The 20,966-nt window shown below is 42.7% G+C and overlaps 1 protein-coding gene across 1 annotated transcript in view; it reads right to left on the reverse strand.

The window, feature by feature from the left end:
* ASCC3 (activating signal cointegrator 1 complex subunit 3) overlaps window positions 1–20,966 on the reverse strand; it is a 560,609-nt gene that overhangs the window by 167,415 nt on the left and 372,228 nt on the right. Inside the window, exons 15-16 of the mRNA XM_018564087.1 lie at window positions 17,042–17,233; window positions 8,752–8,976 (exon numbers count right to left, since the gene is read on the reverse strand). Coding sequence (XP_018419589.1) covers window positions 8,752–8,976; window positions 17,042–17,233 — 417 coding nt within the window. The remainder of the gene's footprint in view (window positions 1–8,751; window positions 8,977–17,041; window positions 17,234–20,966) is intronic.

Consider the following 20,966-nt stretch of genomic DNA (forward strand, 5'->3'; position numbering starts at 1 on the left):
CCCACTACCCAGCCCCACACCTCCGTCTCACCTTCCTTCCCCCTCTGCTCAGGTAATGGACCCCCCTCCAGCTTCCCTGGAATTCTCCTGAATGTTACCCGGTTGCCCCCCTTTTTTTCAGCTTTTTCTCAATTTTTTAGTCGCTGAGTGTTGTTATTCTAATACTGAACTGTTGTCTTTACTGCACTAAGTCTGGATGATGCCCTTTAAGATTGTGTCTTTAATTTAAGATGTGACCACATTGGAGCTCTATCACCTAATACCTTCCAGCAACCCAGGTGGTAGCACCTCACCTATTTCTTTCCCTACTCGAAGAGTGCCTCTTTGCTAGCTAGCTGTAGCCTCCTACTTCCCCACATAGGATATCGGCTTTGCCCTGATCCCGGGAGCTCCTTTGCTGCTCCCTCGGGGTCGGTGACGATCCGAATTGCTGGTAACCCAGCTCTGTAGTTACACCCGCCCCCCTATTTATCTGTTTTTTGTCCCCCCCACACTTTTTACTCTCTTTCCCCCTCTCTCCCCCTCCCCCCTGCCGTCCCTCTCTTTTCCCCTCTCTTATTGCTTCTCCCCTTCTGGCCTCAAGATCATGTCTCGCCTTAAAGTCTTATCTTTGAACACCAAGGGCCTTAACGTCCCTGAAAAACGCACTATGATCCTGTGGGATCTCCACCGCCAGGACGTTGACGTAGCTCTCCTTCAGGAAACCCATTTCCGAACGGACCAGATTCCCCGTTTAACTGACCACCGTTACTCTACGGTCTATCACAGTAGTTCTCCTGACAAACGCTCTCGTGGGGTCAGTATTGTCCTGTCCCGCAGACTCCCCTGGACGGAGACGGATCAATATGCTGGGGAAGAAGGCCGGGTCCTCTTCGTGAAGGGCACTATCGGATCCCAGATAGTTACATTCGCCAATCTGTACCTACCTAATCATGACCAGATCCCATTCTTGACCCGTGTCTTGTCCCTCCTGGCCGATTTCTGAGACGGCCTCCTGGTCCTGGGAGGAGACTTCAATTTTGTCCTTGACCCCAGTCTGGACTCCTCCGCATCCTCCTCCCACCTCTCTTACAATAAGCTGAACCGCATCAAGCGATGTCTCTTTGACCACCAACTGACGGATGTCTGGCGCATCCACCACCCTTCTGTGAGGGATTACACTTTTTTTTCCCATCTTCATCAGCGTTATACACGCATTGATTTTTTTTTCATTCACCACAGCCAACTTCCCCGAGTCATATCCACAGATATAGGTAATATCACTTTCTCGGACCACGCCCCTATCCTACTTACCCTCTCTCTTGACGGTCCCCCCCCTGGCCCCTGGCAATGGAAGCTGAATGATTCCTTGCTACAAGATCCGACTGTCTTGACATCTGTCGAACAAGAACTACAGTTCTTCTTCCGGGAAAATTACACACCTGATGTACCTCCCTATACCGTGTGGGAAGCCCACAAAGCGACCATACGGGGTTCCCTTATAGCCCATGGTGCCAGACTCAAGAAGCAACGCCTCGCACGAATCGCTGATCTCATGACCCAGATACACCTTCTGGAATCCCGCCATAAGGCCTCCGTGAACCGCACAGTGGGGGGTCTCAATTGACCTCCCTTCGAGAGATGCTTCAAGCTCCCTGCCTTACCAAGGTTAAAGCTTCCCTGACGAAATGCAGGCGGTCGTTCTATGAATATGGAAACCAATGTGGCAAATATCTAGCGCATGCTCTTCGTAAACGACACGCCCGGACTCACATCCCCACCATCACCCGCTCTACGGGGAGCAAGTCCACTTTACCGGCAGACATAGCTACTGCATTTAGTGACTATTACTCGTCCCTTTATAATCTCTCTCATCCCCCATCCACCCCCTCCGCCACCCCCTCTCAATCCCGACCAGCTCGCATCGTCGACTATATTGCCAAATCCAACATGCCCTCCCTCAACCCCTCCGCCAGTTCACTTTTGGAATCCCCGATCACTACCGCCGAATTGGAGTCCGCTATCAAATCCACCCAAACTGGCAAAGACCCCGGACCAGACGGCTTTACCCTCACCTATTATAGGCAGTTCCTGCCACATCTCTCCTCACACTTTCTATGGGCTCTCAACTCCCTTCGAGACGGCGCCGCCATCCCACCTGAATCGCTCTTGGCCCATATCTCGGTAATACCCAAAGAAGGTAAAGATCCCACCTTGTGTCCCAGCTACAGGCCCATCTCACTACTCAATATGGGCACGAAACTATTTGCCAAGGATCAATCCCGACCAGCTCGCATCGTCGACTATATTGCCAAATCCAACATGCCCTCCCTCAACCCCTCCGCCAGTTCACTTTTGGAATCCCCGATCACTACCGCCGAATTGGAGTCCGCTATCAAATCCACCCAAACTGGCAAAGACCCCGGACCAGACGGCTTTACCCTCACCTATTATAGGCAGTTCCTGCCACATCTCTCCTCACACTTTCTATGGGCTCTCAACTCCCTTCGAGACGGCGCCGCCATCCCACCTGAATCGCTCTTGGCCCATATCTCGGTAATACCCAAAGAAGGTAAAGATCCCACCTTGTGTCCCAGCTACAGGCCCATCTCACTACTCAATATGGGCACGAAACTATTTGCCAAGGCCCTTTTCTTCCGCCTGGCCCCATACTTGGCTGACCTGATACACCTAGACCCGGTGGGGTTCGTCCCAACGAGGGAGGCTAGGGACAACACCACCCGGGCCTTGGGTGTCATCCACTCTGTCGTCTGCCTCTCCTTGCGTCCTACTCTCCACTGACGCGGAGAAGGCTTTCGACAGGGTTGACTGGGACTTCCTATCATCGACCCTGAAAGCGGTGGGATTGGGCACCCATATGCTAACCTGGATACGTTCCCTCTACTCCTGCCCCTCCGCTGGAGTCCAGGTGAATGGTGTGTTGTCCCCCTCCTTCTCCATCACCAGCGGTACACGTCAGGGCTGCCCCCTCTCCCCCCTCTCCTTAGAGCTATTCCTCCGCACCATCCGTTCTAACCCTGACATTCGAGGAGTGCAAGTTGGCCCCGTCCAGCATAAGGTGGCAGCTTTTGCAGATGACCTCTTGTTCTTCCTCGCCTCCCCCGACATTTCTCTCCCGGTGGTCTTGGCGGAAATTGGGCGATATGGTGCACTCTCGAATTTTCTTGTGAACTCCCATAACTCTAAATGGCCATGCATCTCTCCCTCACGGGCCCTCGCCTTCGGAGGGTACTCGGCAACTTCCCTTTTAAGTGGTCTTCCACCTCTCTGAAGTATCTGGGCATACAGCTCCCTAAAAACCCCGCTTTGACCTTCTCCCTCAACTTTCCCCCTTTTCTGTCTGCCATTAGCTCTAACCTTAAGCAATGGACCGCAGGGACATTTTCATGGATGGGACGTTGTAACATCTTGAAACAAACAATTCTTCCCCGACTTCTATACCCTCTCCAAGCCCTCCCTATCAAGATACCCTCTTCCGATCCCTTTTCACCAGCTTTGTATGGGCGGGCAAGCCTCCTAGACTCAAATACAACCTTCTACGTTTGCCTAAAAGCTCCAGTGGGATGGGTTTACCAGATGTACACCTCTACTACATTGCCGTCCACTTGACGCGAGTACTGGACTGGTGTCGCCACCGAACCTCAAAGCTCTGGAGCGGCCTTGAGCAATCCTTCTCTCAAGTGCCACTATCGGGTCTACCCTGGTGCTCATTCCCCGCCCCCCCTGCCATTCGCTCACACCCCACCATTATGCCCACACTAACAATAGCCCGATCTGCCTTCTCACAGTACTCCGTCGCCCTTGCCATCCCCTTTAAACCCAGTTCTAGGAAACCCGGCCTTCCCTCCGGGGATAGACGACAAATGTTTCCTCCACCTCAGAACCCCCAGTAGTTGCAGAGCAATCCACTTCCTGCACGGTACCTCGTGGCCCACTTCGTTTACATCAACTCATGACCCCGGCTCTCCGCTCCTAGATTCATGGCACACTATGCAACTGCTCCACTTTCTGAACTCCCTCCCTCCTCCAACTCAACTCTCCAGGCCATTGACCTCATTCGAATCTGAATGCTCCAGTGATGGCCCAGCCCGCCATGTCCTGTCCTTCTGTTATAAAATCCTGCTCTCTGGAAGCACTCCTGACAACCTGTGGTTTCTCGCAAGGTGGGAGGAGGATCTGGGGATCCAGTTCGCCCCGGGGGAACGCACAAAATTGCTTACATTGTCTTACCAATCCTCCATCAGCAATAAGTATTAGGAGTCCGGATACAAGCTGGTCACCAGGTGGTAGAGGATACCTCAAACTCTACACTCCATGTATCCCCAAACTCCAGATACCTGCTGGCGATGTGGCGCTCCTTCAGCAGACATCTTACATATATTCTGGTTATGCCCCTCACTCAAAGCATTTTGGGACCAAGTGCGCTCCATCACCCAAAAGTTCACGGACCTCCCGGTGCCCCGCGACCCGGCCTTCTTCCTCCTGCACCATAATGACATACCGACCAAGACCTACAAACGATCCGTCGTCCGCCACCTAGTCAACGCAGCCCGGGCGTGTATCCCAGCCCTGTGGAAGTGCCCCGAACCACCCCAATGGCTCGATAGGATGCACGACATATATCTTATGGAAGACCTTACCGGCTCCCTCCATGACACCTCAGACAGGTTTAGAAAGACTTGGTTCTACTGGATTGAGTTCCTCCACTCTCCAGCATATGAAGCCCTACGGCAAGGCCCCGAGACATGACCTGCCAAACGAGACTTCACTACTGGTTCTCCCCCCCTGCTACCCTTGCCTAACCTGCTCCCTCTACCCGCCCCCCCATCAACACCCCCTACTCTTACACCACATTTTCTCTTGGTTTTCTGCTAACACCATCTCCCCCTCTACGACCCCAGATAAGTTTCATTGCAAACCTCTGCTAGAGTGTCGGACCCCGACCCTCCTGAGGACTTCGGGTGTCCTGCTCCCGCACTTGATATTATCCCAGATCCTTGCACACTAGAGACCGACGGTAGAAGTCTCGCATTTCCACCCCTGTGCCACCATATGGGTCTGGATCTCGAAACATGCATCTCCCTTTGTTTTATATTTGTTTTACCCGTTTTGTCTTCCCTCCCTGTCCAGGACTGATGTATATTTGGAGCTACTGAAGCTATGTATGTACTGCATATTTGGACATCCCTTTGGAAAGCAGTTTTTGTATACGGAAAATTTAAATAAAGAATTTATAAAAAAAAAAAGGAAAAGTGCTTTGAAGTACAAAAGCCCCAGAAGGGCAATCCCATTCTTTGCAAATTAACTCTTGGTCAAACATTTAGGGGTCTATTCACAAAGCTGCCGAAGGATCCAGCAGTAGCTTTGGCTGATCCTTCGGTTAGCTTCAGTTGCGGGAACCCTTCTGTTCAGTCAGACTGAAGTGCTGCTGTACTGGCTATTCACTATAGCCGTTACAGCTCCTAAAGGCAGCAGAGCCGAAGTGACGCCTCACAAATGACAGCTGGGCAGGGTCAGCCGTGATCTCACGGCTGGCTCTGCCCAGTTGTAATGACAGATCAGCGTCCCCAGGTCATTTGGAAGGCAGCCGTACTGAGCCGTAGGGAATAGCCCAACATTGTTCAGCTTACTTCACTACGGCTCAGTTATTCACTCTGCTACCGTTGGCAGCTTTGTGAATAACCCCATTAGACTTAGGTGTACCAAAAGGAACCCAAGCTTCCAAAGAAACATCCACAGATGTAAAGCAATACAAACACACTCCATGCAGTTAGTGTTTTGGCTGGGATTTGAACCAGGGACCCCTCTGCTGCAAGGCAGGAATGCCTTGCTGGCCTTTTTACAAATCTCGCAAACCAAATGAATAAGTGCAAAGACCACTAATGCCTCTTGTGAAAAAGTAGATGAAAAGGTTTTGTCATCACTAGCAGAGTGAGTTTGATAAGTCGCCACTACTTTCCAAGATGTTGCAGAAATCCCAGGGATGTTGCAGAGGAATCAAAGGGTGATAGCTATGGAATGGGAGCACATTTTACTCTGCTTTTTCAGTAAACACTTGCTTTTTCAGTAAACACTTGCTCCGCATGTGAACCAAAACCTCAGAATTTACAGGTGGGAAAACTATAGACTGATCCAAGAGAGGATAAACTCCCCCACATGTCACACAACTCACATCAGTGCCCACTGCACCAGCACAGCTCCACTTAACAAGGCCTGTCTTGCCCCATTTCCACAAGCCTGAACCTACCAAGGCACCAGGAATGAAGGGGGTCCCAGCAGGCGTAACACCCCCCAGAGAAATGACTTTGTTTTGAAGTGCAGCCTCTGCATCCTCTGTGCCAACAGATTAGCACTTGACTTGCTCCATTTCCACCGGCCTGAACCCACCGAGCCACCAGGGATGATGGGGGTCCCTACAGGCTTATCACCCCCAGAAAAAACGAGTCTGTTTCGAAGTGCAGCCTCTGCGCTGACAGAAAAGCACTTAACTTTTGCTTAGGTGCTAAGCCTCTTTTTGTTTATTTTAAAGCGTCTATCTCAGCATGTTGCTGGGTTTGCAAAACACAGGAAGTGCAATGTTTGGTGAGTTTTTTCAACCTGTAGATGGAGGTTATAGAGTAATGGGCCTTGTTCAAGAGAACAATAAAAAGTCATTGGTTCAGGTATGTGTACCATACATGGGCAAAGATAAAAAACATTTGAAGTACATACATGAAATTAAAACTTGGTGGATTAAAATATCAAGTTACCACTACAGGAAGATGCACTGAATTACAAATTACCCCTCTTTGAATATTTGTTAAATGTCAAGGAGAGGAATGATTTGAATATTGAAGACTACAGGAACCCTACCCACACAGATCAGCATCTGGTTTTAGACTCCCACCACCCAATGAAACATAGACTGGACATTTTTAGAACTGTATGACAACAGGCTAAGATGGTAACAACAAACACAGAGTTCAAAGGCAATGAACACAGACATCCCAAAAGTGCTTTGAACGCTTACGCTTGTGTCTACCCAGGCTTTTGTTAAACTTTCACAGGTCAAGCAAAAACATGGAACCATTGAACAAAGGGTAAAACAGAAAACATGGGGGTAATATTGTCATCCTGTATGAGACAGTCATCAGGACTGTTTAACAAACATTGCATCCTTGTATATATCAAGCCCAGAAACACACTGAGACAAAAGCTTGTACATCCTTAAATACCCCACTCCAAAAACCCCAAAAGAAAGATGTTTATCTCTCATCCCTGGATGTTTTTCTTCAAAGTGTAAAGAGAGGGTTTTTAGAGTTCTTCCTGCCACAAAAAGTAGAAATTATATTTCAATATAATTTTTAATATTCTTGCTGATTTTATTTAAAGGGTCTAGAGGGGATTGTCCTGTGGAGAATTTGAATGGCCTTGTTGACTGGTCATCGTTTTCCCTCTTATTCCTCATTAGAAATGTATCTATGACAATAAATATGACACATATTTTTTTAAACAATTTCAAAGGTTTAAGGCCATTTTCCTTGTGTTAATTGCTCCCTTTCATTCACCCTGTTGCTAATCACCTCAGCTTTTAAGCAACCTTTTTTGGTAGTATTTCATTTGAGACACTACATGTTTACCCTTTCTTTGTTCTCTCTGGCCACACCACCCCAAGTAAGAAACATTCAGAAAATCTTTATCTGTCTACTTCATTTTTTTCTACTACCTACAAACTTTCTTCCAATACTGAACTCATGAAGGCAGATTACTGTGAGGTTGAGCACAAAAGAAGTTTCAATTTATTAAACCTTAAGTTAGCTCCATGGCAACCAGGCTCAATCCAATAGGAATTCTACACAAATTGTTTATTGAAACCTTGGACAATTAACCACCTCATGGTCAGAATTCACTATGCAATGTAGTCATAATATGATGTACTATGGAGAACACTGTCAACCAATAACACCATGATCCTAGCACTGTTGTATAAAACCTAGGGAGCAGATTGAAAGTCTGACAAATTGGAAGAAGCTCCTGAGGTAGCTCTGTTTCAGAACCCCGGCAGTATAGTATGCTGTACAAAAAAGAATATACACAATGCGTACAATAAGATTAACCTATTCTTCAACACAGTAGACTGATGTCTAAATGATAAACTACAGTTTGTTGAGATTGTGCACTTTTGCTTAATTGTTGATGTGTATGATTATTAGTAACCAATATATGTAGCAAATAAAAAGTTTCCCAAGACTCATGCATGGTAACCAAAAGTTATAACATGATTTTAACAATAAAAACAGATGATTTGGTTTGTAGCAGATACTTTGAATGTCTGGGTCAAAAGTCACATATATTTGGTAAAATGGCTGAAAGAAGAACTATCACTACAAATTAAACATTATTTTAAACCCTCCCCCTTTCCTCCCAGGGGACCTAGTTGCATTCGGCACTTGGTCCCATTCTAATACTTGCTGTCGTTGCTAAGCAGAGTAGTAAAACAGCTCTGTCACTGATCTTAATTCCCCTCTGACCTGTGTACAGTGTCCAGTACTCCCGATCCTGTGTAAAAGTTTGTTTCCTAACTCCTTATGCGTATACATGACAATAGCAACTTACTGGATCTGTTTCCGATCAAAAATACACAATGCTAAAACAAGTTTATAAAAAGTACCCTCGGGCTGCACATAGCACTAATTAAGAATGAGTAGCATATGTAATACACTATATAATAAAACAGATTGTTGACAAAGCAATATATGCAAACTTATTTACCTCAGCATTCAAATTATCAGCAAGACTTTCAAGAAACTGGCTCTCAATTGGATTTTGCTGGGTGAGAAGAGTAAGGTAATGGCTGAGCTTGTCATGGGTTGTAATAATGGTACCTTCTCCAAACTTATCAAATTGTGGCCGTCCAGCTCGTCCAAAGATCTGCATTACATCTAGAATTCCCAGGTCAACAAAGGAACCTCTTTTTGCATCATAAATTTGTGTTCCCTAGATAAAGAATGTAATAAAAAAAGGGCAAATGTAAATATACAAGATTACTTTATCATCTAAAAACATTTCAGCATATTAACTTATATCTTATGTACTTACTATAAAATCCATTACTTGGAGTTTATTGAGGGACACAGGATTCATAGACTAATGAATTAAACCACCACCTACAGGAGAATTTGGACATTGGTCAAAAAAACAAGCTCACATGGCCTACTCACCAAGTCTTCAAGACTGGGTCACAACAGAGGCTGTGCCATGGCTCTGAAACTGGAAAGTGCTCAATGGCTATCTAACACAGTACACTCAAGTTTGGAAAGTGCCACACTGAAAAACCTCAGTGCCCTAAGACACATTCCAGGCTAGCCTTGCAATCGTAGTTCATCCGGGTCCGGGTATGGTCCCCAAAGCTATTGCGTAGGATATGCCGATCTGCATACCTATGTACATAGATCAGCGCATGCAGTGTGTATGGAAATGTTTAAATAAAAATGTTTTCTTAAATGAAAAAAAAATTGCTAGTAGAAACGGTTACTTCTTATAGCAGAACAAATAGCATCCATCCTCCTAGAACACTAGGAAAAATTTGAGGAAAGCTGGGAGTGGGAGAGTTATACAGCACTTTTTTTTGCCAGTGCCCAAATCCTCCTTTAGGTGGCAATATAGCCCAGCTATTAATCCCGTGGCCTCTATGAACAATAAAGAAAAACATTATATTATATGACATAAATATGGCCTCAATGGGTTTACACTAGATTAAGATACTGACTACGTTTGGCATTTAATATGATCCTTTAAGATGGAGATAAAGAGCCCAGTGTTTGTATATTTCAGTGATGCAACAGATTGAAGCATTGCTTATGATGATCAAAGTTCTATGAAGTTCAACTCATACATGAGTTAAACATCCACAGTGGGTGATTGTAAGCACTGGGATTGATGGCTCTTGCTCACAGAGATATTCAAATATTTTGGAAAAACGGTGTATGATGGATGACATGATGTTCATAGTTATTGTTTAATGCGGGGCAAGCTTTTTCAGTGTGGGTACTGCATCCCTATTATGTGTTTTCTGTGAAATCTACCCAACATCAATTAACATTAATTTCAGTACATTGAGTTTGTAATTCTCAAACCCCTAATTTTCCAGTAAAATGCACTTAATGTATTTTTACTCTAAAATATTTCAACATTATGCAATGAAAGGTAGCTGGTTCCCCAAAGATAGTCTACCTTGAGTACCTTTAATTATGGTGACCACAGGTAAATGAATTTGCTAATTAGCAGCCAATACACTCTGCCCTGTTCCAGGCTGTGCTGCTGGTTCTGTACATACTTTTAGAAGAGAGTTACTTCAGACAGTGTTTTGGAGCTGAAAATTCTACATTCATCTACTCCGAGACTGAAAATTCTCCAACCATGTTCATACACACATGATTGACTCGGCCATTGCAGAATATTCCACTTGTAAGGTGAAGCACCGTCCAATCAACTCCACTGAATTTGGCTGAATATGAGCAGAAAATATATCCCTATTCACTTCTGAATTCATCTGACTGCTTCTGTCACATCATCAATAAACATTAGCTACCCAGTGCTGTTGGAAGCCATGCACGTCCATACCATCACACTGCCTCCACTGTGTTTTATAGATGGTGTGGTATGCTTCTGATCATGATGATGAAATAATGAAGGAATAGCCCACACCTGGCCATGAAACAACTTTTGAGTCAATTGTCCAATTACTTTTGCTCCCATGAAAAAAAAGGAGGCTACATACAATATTAAAGAGCTGTTATTCCTAAACCTTCTTCCAATATGGATGTGTATATCCTCTACTTAAAGCTGAGAAAATGCACATTAAAATAACAAAACATGTCAGTGTCAAATTTTACACACACCATTCAGACCCCCTTCACTGTTTTCAATTTTGCTATGTTGCAGCCTGATACTACAGTTGTTTAAATTCTTTTTTTCCCATTAATCTACACTCAGTACCACATAATGACAAAGTGAAAACAGAATTTTAGAAAGTTCTGTGAATTTATTAAAAATAAAAAACTGAAATATCACATGTACTTAAGTATTCAGACCCTTTACTCAGTACTTTGTTGAAGCATCAATTACTCAAGACTTTTTGGGTATGATGCAACAAGCTTTGGCGATTTGTCAATAAAGGACTTTTTGCTTCAAAACTTTTGGTGTGCTGGTGACAATCCTTTCTAGACATACACTGCACGATTCTCGTACGAGAATCGCGGGAAATCCCGCGATCGTACGAGAATCGTGCAGTGTGAATGAAGACGTGCGACCGTTTCTACTGTACGGTCGCACGTCTTTTGTCTAAGGAGCACGTTAGAAAACCAGCCGAAAATCGGTGCTCGGGAGACAAATGCAGAACGGGCCGGTGTGCGCACGCGCACACTGCCCGTTCAGCATTGAGGTCATCGCAAGTACGGTCTGCCTGTCCAAGATGGGCAGATCGTACTTTTTTAAATTACTTCGCAACCCTCGCAAGACTAAGGTCTTGCGATGGTTGTAAAGTGTATGGCCACCTTTAATCTGGCCATATATCAGGGAATCCACAGGAGTCACCTTAAAAAAAAATCAATTTAAAAGATCAGTTTCCCCCCTGAGACTGGTGAGCCAGCAATAGTCCACAGGAGTCACAGACTGCTTGCAGATATGCTATAACTTTCTGGAAAAACTGTAATCGGCAACAAAATTTAAAAGGAGACAATTCATCTCCTTTTTTTATGGTTAGTTGCCCCCTACCCAAAAAAATATATATAAATGTTAATATAACAGACCTACAGCTATAATATACAAACAACTGCTCTAGAGGAAGCCCTGGAGAAACAAGATAGAAACAAAGATATGCTACTTTTCCCCCTTTAGTTTTACCTGGTGATCCAACCAGTACGTCTGTAGTTTTTCAACTTTTTTTTTTTTAACAGAACAAGCTGTCCAGCAAAATTTGCAGTTAAAGGGTTGAGTGAAACCCTTTAACACAGGGGTGCTTACAATGGTAATATTTTATCCATTTATGTAAAACGTTTACCCCAAAAGGGAAAAAAAATGTTGCTGGAACTGCTTAAAAAGTGTTAGCTGTGGTCGGGCTTTCATTTTTTTTAATCATGTCCATCTAAATTTGCTAGTGCATCTAAAAATACTCTCTCCACAGGTTGACAACACTGCTGTTCACGGGAAGCTCTGTTGCTCTCCAACAAAGTGGAGCTAACCTGTGTGTTACCAGCTGAATCATTAGGTAAAAATAAAGGAGAACTATGGGGAGAGTGAAATGCACTTTTCCTCCATAGTTAGAGCTGACTTGTGACACTGCTGCTGTCACATGTCAGCTCTATAAATCGAGAACTGAGTGATCACAAACCGCTGATCGCTTAGTTCATGATCTTCTCCCTGCAGAGAGCGGTGACTTTCAGCCCTGGAGGGAGACAGGGGAGGGGGCGGCCAGAGCTGGCTCTGCGTTTAGGTCAACCAAGTAGTAGTGTGGATCCTGACAATATTGTCGGGATCTTTCCTGGCTGCAGCGTCACCCTGCACTCTCAGCATATAGTGGGCAAATGCCCGCTTTTTGTCAAGTTTTGGGTTACAAGAGGACAATAGTAAATGTCATCCTGTGACCCAAAGAGAACTAAGGGCAAAAAAAGGTTTGGCCATAGTTCTCTTTAACCCTTTTGCTGCAACCGACGTATGTCATACGTCACTTGCAGTGTGCCCCTTTAAACAAACAGACTATACACTATAGCCATCAGGATTCTGTTTATATGCTGAATGTCAGCTTTACACTGGAAGTGATTCAGGCCACTGAAGCTGCCACCAGATCGCTTCCAGGGGCTGGTGAAGCGCGCACCCCCAACTTTCTTTCCGGGCCCGCATGAAGGGCATCTTAGGTGTCGGTGGGAAGTAGGGAATCAGTTCGCTGATCTCCTCCCTACTGAATGGATAGGGAAGCGACGATAATTTCATTACTTACGGTTCCCCATCCGTCATTGCTCGGCTGCAGAAACCAGACAGTGAGCTTTTGGAGCGTGATCGGCACTCCAATAGATTATTTGGAGTGGAAATGTGACACTAGGGGTCTAATTGATCCCTAATACCAGTAATAAATAATGCCAAGAATACTTGTCACCAATATTATCCTATCACAGAAGGGGCTTGTGAGCACCTTCTGTGATAGCAAATAAGTAAAAAAACAAGTTAAGAAAATTAAGATTTAATAAAATAAATGTAAAAATAATTAAAAAAAAAATAAAGTCCCCTGCATATTAATGAAAACTCACAAGGGGTTCGCCTACATATCGTGTTACACAAGTTAGGTATTGCCACATGCCCCAGAGTGAGAGCAACAGTTCTAGGGACAATATTCACAGATTTCTCTAAACTGATGATGGGCTTTTTGAAACTGTCACACGTCGGCTCAATAGATCAGGAAGTGAGCGAACACATTCTGTCGCTTGCTCACTTTTTGATCATCTCCCTGCAGAGAGCAGTGACTGTTAATCATGGCTCCCTGCAGGGATACCCCCCTCCCCGCTCTGATCCTCCAGCGCTGGCTGGAGGAATGGACAGGGAAGGGGCGGGTACAGCTGGCTCTGCCTCTAGATAAGCAGAGCCAGCTGTGACTCACGCAGCTGGGTGGATCTTGACAGTTATGTTGGGATCCATCCCGGCTGCGGCGGTCTCAGTATACCGCGAGCTGTAGCTCGCGATATATTAAGCTTTGGGTCACGGGAAGACGATAGTATATGTCCTCCCGTGACCCTTAGGAGAACTATGGGGAAAAATACTTACCCCATAGTTCTCTTTTAAGTGCATTTTTTACTTTTTGAGTTTGATAAAGAGTTAATATTGTGCAACCTAAAAACTTGCAATTGCCACCATTTTATTCTACAGGGTCTTTGCTTTCAGAAAATATATAATATTTGGGTATTTCATATTTAAGTAATTTTCATTCCTAAAATGTGGATTATAACGTGTGCAAAAAAACACAAAAAAGGCCTTGGCAGCTAAAGGTTAAATGAAAAAAGACTAAAAGAAGAAAACTTATACAGCTACCAAGTTTCAAGGGCTGTTAAGCTGAAATATATTATATTTTTGTTTTGTGGTTTAGATATGCTTTAAACGATTGCAGTTTGCAAAGAGTAAAAAGTCTGGTGGCCAGGATAGCTGGTAACTCAAAAAGAGTAAAATGTCAAGTAGTATATAGTTATAAATATCACACTGCCATGTTGTTTGATTCTCTGAACTGCACCATGTATTAAGCTACCAAAATATAGTCATGAATATCATTATTTTTGTAGATTATGACTAACCAAAGACAGAGCTGCACATCATGTTTATTTGTATTGCTTAAAACATGCAGACGCAATGCACCTTTTGCTTTTTTTTTCAGCACATCAGGAACATTGTGGGGTACTTTTTTTTTTCAAGGGACCTTGTTACTCGAACACTAAAAACACCATCTCTGATATTTTCAGCTATGATATTGTGAAAATAAAGATGGAAGTTACTTTAAAAACCTTTCAATAAGTGCACTGAAATTGTCTGGATAAACATTTTAAAAGCTCTTGTCGGGAATATAAAGTATCACTAAAGTCCATTTACACTCAAGGTTTTAGCTCTACATTTTCTTCTTTTAAGCTCTCAAGTATTCTTAGTACTGCAATGTTCTTGAAAGCTTGAAAAAAAGTAGTTGTGCTATATTAACAGTCAGAGTGATTATATAAAAAAAAAAAAAAAATAGTTATGCAAGTATACTATTGCTTAAAGTTTTCTTACTAGAGATCAGATTGGTAGCTAAATATCATGTAAATGGCATATTTTATGTGTCTACAGTCCAATCATTATAATTATCTAGTCTGATTAGAAACAAAAGTTTTTACAGTACATTTAGCTTTTCTATGAAGTATTATGTTGGGGGCTTAGGGCATTTCACTCCTATGCATGTACAGTACTGCACATTTGTGACATGCGATAATGCATTTATATATGCACATAATTATGTGATTTACATGTGTGATCATACATCCAGCAAAGTGAAGGAAAAACAGTCAGGATTTTCTATGATAGGGATCCATATAAAACACGCAAAACTGCATTTTTGTACATTTACCAATCATTCAAAGGGTCTTAAAGTTCACATATGACCAGCCTATGGAAAAGTATTTACCAATTCTTAACAAGCAGTAAAAGAGCTTTAACCCTTTCACGGCCCCGTAAACAGACTCCCGGTTGATATAGCTTGTTTATGCTTGTAAAGCCGACTGTTCACTTTCTACTGAAAGTCAAGACCATAACATACAGGGGTACAGGTACTCTTAATGACTGGAACACTATGTAACTATGTGAACAGCCACCCAATCACTTCCACAGGTCCCAGAACATGCTGCCCCCCACCATGTATCCTGACGTCCACTGCCCCTCCTTGGAGCCTGGAACGTCCATAGCGAGTGCCAGCAGGCACAGCAGAGGACAATTAGCAAACATACATTGTCTGATCATCACTGCAGTGAGTGAACCCCGAAGCGATAAGCTTTTTGTCACCTTTGGTTTTAGAGCAGTCATTCCCAGGCAGCTGTGGCTTAAGCTAATCTATTTTCACAGTTTGCTTTACTCTATGACATAGCGTCATAGAGTAAAGCAAACAGCGAAAAGGCATGCTGGTATATATGAAGGAGACAATTGCTGTTTAAATGAGATGTAAAGTTATCAACAAATTTGTCCATGCTTGCATGCATTGGAGCATATGTAGGACTGGGTTCACACCTAGGCGTATCGAATATGCGTGTTTGTCGCGCGATTCGCGGTAGACAAACGTGCATTTCCGAGGGCTAATTGGCTGTATCCCAATGGAAACGCGCGACAAAAACGCCCCAAAGAAGCTCCTGTACTTCTTTGGCCGTAGGGCGTTTTGTAGCGCGTTCATACGGCCTGTAATACGCCCAGGTGTGAAGCGGGTCTAAAGCTCTGTTAAACAAAACCTTAAAAACACTGAAAGCAATAGTGACTAGAACACCTATTGTGTACTCCTGTATGTATGAACTCATTCCATACAATAATAAAAATGGGGCAGGCATTTGGCTAGTGTTCTTAAAGCTAGAAAAAAAACACCAAATCAAAATGCAAACTCCGGAAGCCCCTGTAAACTAGGGACTTATACAAGAAAGAATATCTGCATCTTTACAACTACATTTTTACACTTATTGCTCTGATGCTTGTTATGATGGGTTCTGTTTTCACAGGGGTACACCCATGTGTTAGCACATCTAAGAATTTAGTTGCATGAAAGGGTCTTCAAGTTGGAAATCATCCTACTGAAGAATAGCATAATGAATTTGAATAGCTTTATCTGTGAAAGAAAATTGAGGAGACCAATCTTTATTGGCCAATGCACTGTAACAAAATTGTGCAATCATAAAATGACAAATAGTGCATACGTTTACAGTCCCCATTTTTCCTGCCAACTAAATTGAAACATCACAGCAAAATTTACATTCATGTCTTCCTAACAGAGTTGGCGCAGCATAAAAAAGTAACAATTGAAAAAAAAATTATGCTTTTATTTAACACTCAAGAGCTGTATAAACCTTTGATGCTCTAATCAAGAATTCCTTAGGCATTATTTGTCCTTTTACATGTAGACAAGTTGTAGGTCACTATTCAATTAAATAGCGCACAAGGGGTTTAACCTAGCAGGTCATTTGCATTGTGCACATTCCACGGCAAACTGCAGTTCCCCAGACTGTGGTTGTACAAAGCTAAAATGTAAGGGCTAGCTTCAGGTGATTTCTCCCACTGCAGCTTTGGGAAAAGGAATTATGAGCAGAATTTTGTGAGCTTTATTAACCATTCATTGAAAAATACAGGGTGCTGTCACAGGATTTAAATGACTAGCTGCTATAAATTACAACTGAATAATAATTGTTGAAATAACCCTTTGCATATTAACAAAAAAAGTATCAGTGCTTCAATTGTTCTAGTTTTCACTGCAGAATAAGCAGCAGACAATGTTATTCTGTTCTGCAGAATAATCTCTTACCTTAATGATAACAGCATGAGCGGGGAGATTGACACCCCAGGCTAATGTGGCTGTACAAACCAGGACTTTGATATGTCCCTGAGAAAAAAGGTTTTCCACCAAACTCCTATCTTGCCGCAGCATGCCTGCATGATGAATACTAAATCCATCTGGAAACAACTCTCTTAGCTGCTTATTCCTAGACCTTTGCACCTGTAGAAGACAAAAGGGTTTAGTAAATGACTGATTAGCTCATAATGAAAAGACATTCATGTGTAAAACGGAAATATGCAATCACGACACTGACTTAGTCTTGTTCTTTTGATATTCTAAATACTGCCATTGTTACAATTCAAGCTAAACAAAGTACGGCAAAATACAGCTATGTCTTTACTGAACGCTTAACCATCTTTTAAAAATTCTAATTACATTTTAATGTCTTACATTGAATTTCACAAGTTCCCTGGATATGTATAGATGTTAAGTAAGACTTTGAGTTTACTGCTAACAGAATCTTACATTGGGTCAATGAGAGAGAGAGAGAGATAGAGTGCGTGTGTGTCAAGGACCTATGACACGAAGTGCAGGTGTCATGGTATGCCCAGAGTTAGTAGCTGACTAGAATTCTAGAGCACTGTATTAGTGCTAATATATTATATATATAGGGCATATATAGTTATATAGGGCATAGACTTGGCAATGTACATAACTGCTCACAGTGATCCCTGTAAAAAACAAAAAACAAAAAAACAAACAAATATGTAGGACCAAACTAGGACCTCCTGTACAAACTCTGTCCCTGGCATATTTTGGATCTCCGTGGGGCTACATTCACTGCTGTGAAGAGAACACTAGAGAATCTGAAATTGGTGCAGGTATTTGAAACCCTTAGGGAGGCTGCCAGAAACCATATCTCCAGTCAATTTTTTTTTTCATTCCAGATGTGGATAGTTTAAGTTAGAACTTTCATATCTCATTGTGGATAGTTAGAACTGACATTTTTTTTGTTATTGTTTCCCCATTTGGGGGTATATTTCTTACTTTCTGTTGTGATAAAATAGAGAGTGAGTGGAATGCTCCCCACTTCCTGTTACTTTCATATCTCATAAAGAACAGAAAGGGAAAAGATACCCCCAATGGGGAGGACACAGACAGTAATAAAAATACATTTTATAGTAGGCTTAGGAATATTTTGAACCTTTGTTAGGACTTTATTGCTGGCATTGTCCATATGAAAAAGAGTTCACCTCACTTTTTGTCTAGATGACGGGTTTTAGACAAAACAGGAAGCAAAACTGATGATCTAAAAAAAAAAAACCATAGCCAGCATCTGACAGAAACATCTTCTCAACTGAGACGTGGAAAGTGTTAAGAATGTGCTCACTCCAGAGGAGAGATAAAGCTGGGCTTGGTGCAAACCCACTTCACCTAAGTCCACATAAAACCGTGACCGCCACACCCCTCCTGACCCAATCAGTGACAGCAGTTGCCTGTCGCTTTGTGACGTATAGCTGTGGAGTGAGGAATGCGCCTCTCCTCAACTGACTGGGTCAGGTGGAGGGGATGGCATAGTAGGTCACAGGCAGTAGGGCCCATTTAAACAGACTCCCGACGCAGTTTATATTTGTAGAGCTGACTGTCGACTTTACAATAGTAGTGATTCTGGCAACTCCGCTGTTGCCAGATCGCTTCGACTGGCCGGTAACCTGCCCGCCCCCCCACCATGTTTCCCGGGCTCCGCTGCCCCTCCTCCGGGCCCAGGACCGGCGGGAAGCTGGGGGAGGAGAGCGGCGAACATTGTTCACCAATCTCCTCGCCGTTCTATGGGAATGGGAGTGACTTCTGAATCACTTCTGGTCCCATAGGTGTCATTGCTGGCCTCTGAAGTCCAGCAATAAGCTATTGAAGTGCTATCTGCACTTCAATAGCTTATCTCAAGTAATAAGGTGATACTAGGGGTCGTTTGGACAACCAGTATAACCTTAAAGAGTACCTGTCACCACCAATCTCCCATCACATGGGGGGCTTGTAAGCCCCCCCTATGTGATAACAATTAAAGCAAAGTAAAAACAATAAAAATAAGTTTTTAAAAATAATATTAAATGAAATAAATGTAAAAATAATGTAAAAAATCCCCCACCTCCGCGAGCATGCGTCGGGTACGCCTACGTATAAAAACGACAATCGCGCTACACATGTTGGGTATCGCCACGCACGCCAGAGTAAGCACAATAATACTAGGGCCAATATTTGCGCGTATCTCTAAATTGATGACCTGTAGGGCATGTTCGGAATGTATATCCTGGGCATGTTGGGAATCTATTTACGCGTTTGAAACCTCATCTTTTATATTTTATTTGAAAAAAATTGGTATTTTATTGTGTTTTGGGGCACTAAATTTAACTTAAGTGCATATTTCACTAAATTTTGGGGTTTGATAATAAGTTGCGCTAATATCCTGCACCATAAACATTTGCAACTGGCACCATTTTAATCTACAGGGTCTTGGCTTTCAGGAAATATATAATGTTTGTGAGTTTGAAGCCATTTTCAGGCCTAAAATGTGGATTATAACATGGGTGCAAAAAAACTAAAAAAAAAAAAAGGCTTAGGTAATTAAGGGGTTAATAAAAAATAATTACATCCTAGCTTTAAATTCAATAGATCTTTAAATTCTAAGCTTACATTTAATATAATTTTTATATGTTACATACTCCACATGCACAGCCCCATCATCCATTTACAGGATTGTAGGGACAACAAGTCTCACCTGCCACTACGGCAGAGGGCTCTAATGAAAATAATGATAATAAAAAAAATGCACATTTCTTCTATTATGAATGTGTGTGCATTTATTATTATAATTTTTTTGGAAACAGGTGGACTACGCCTTTAGGAATACGTCTTAATGTTAGCTTTTTGTAAGTAGTAGGACCTGGGAAAAAGGGTTGGCACGATTTGACAATCAGGTTCTACTACTCGGCAATAGTGCTGTCAGTCTAGCACAGTAAACATGCTTACAGTAGGGGAGAGAACAAGCATTATTAATCAGTAGGCTGCTGCTCATTTGCTATTGATTTAGTAGGTTGGTGTTGTGTTCTGGACAAAGCTTGTACTGATCAACTACAATGGAGGTTAAACGAAAATGTGTGTATGCTGTCTGGCAGAAGTGTATGGGTCATAATATTGAGCAAAACAGACCAGAATTACAAATCTTTTGGTGGGAAATATGGTCTGAATATCTGTATTTTAAATATGTATTAAGCTGCTTGCCCAAAGGTCAGTTTTAAATGTATGGATTTCAGTAAAAGAAAAAAAACTTAATTATACACAACCATTTACAGATTCATTTTGGAAAACCCTCATCTGAAACACATAGAGGGGGATTTATCAAAACTAGAGCAGGCAAATTCTGGAGCAGCTATGTATGGCAACCAATCAGCTTCTCCCTTTCATTTTCAAATCTTAACTGAACAAATTGAAGAGAGAAGCCGATTGGTTGCCATGGGAAACTGCTCCAGATTCTGTCTGGTCCAGTTTTGATAAATTCCCGCCATAGAGAATATCACATTTCTCAAAAGTCTACATATTAGAGATGATTCACTTTATCATATAATGTGGGCCTATGTGTCCTGCAAAGAGGACAAATTGTGAATTCAAGTCACACGGCATATTGTATAACTAATGAGACCTAATGTACGGAGATTACCTGACACATCCTTCAAGTTCTAAAAAATAATGGACACTCTGATTTGTAAACAATCACAAAAGCCTGTCTCATAGCGGTATTTCAATATTCTACATTGTCCACAAGTAATTGAAAAACAGAGCATTAACATTCCTTGTCAACTGCTTGGCGGATATTCATTGTAGCATGAATTTTCAATCTTTGGCATAAGACAATAAATATATACATACACACATTATATATATATATATATATATA

Source organism: Nanorana parkeri, unplaced genomic scaffold (assembly GCF_000935625.1).
Source record: "Nanorana parkeri isolate BGI_ZX_2015 unplaced genomic scaffold, ASM93562v1 scaffold723, whole genome shotgun sequence".
Lineage (NCBI taxonomy): Eukaryota > Metazoa > Chordata > Amphibia > Anura > Dicroglossidae > Nanorana > Nanorana parkeri.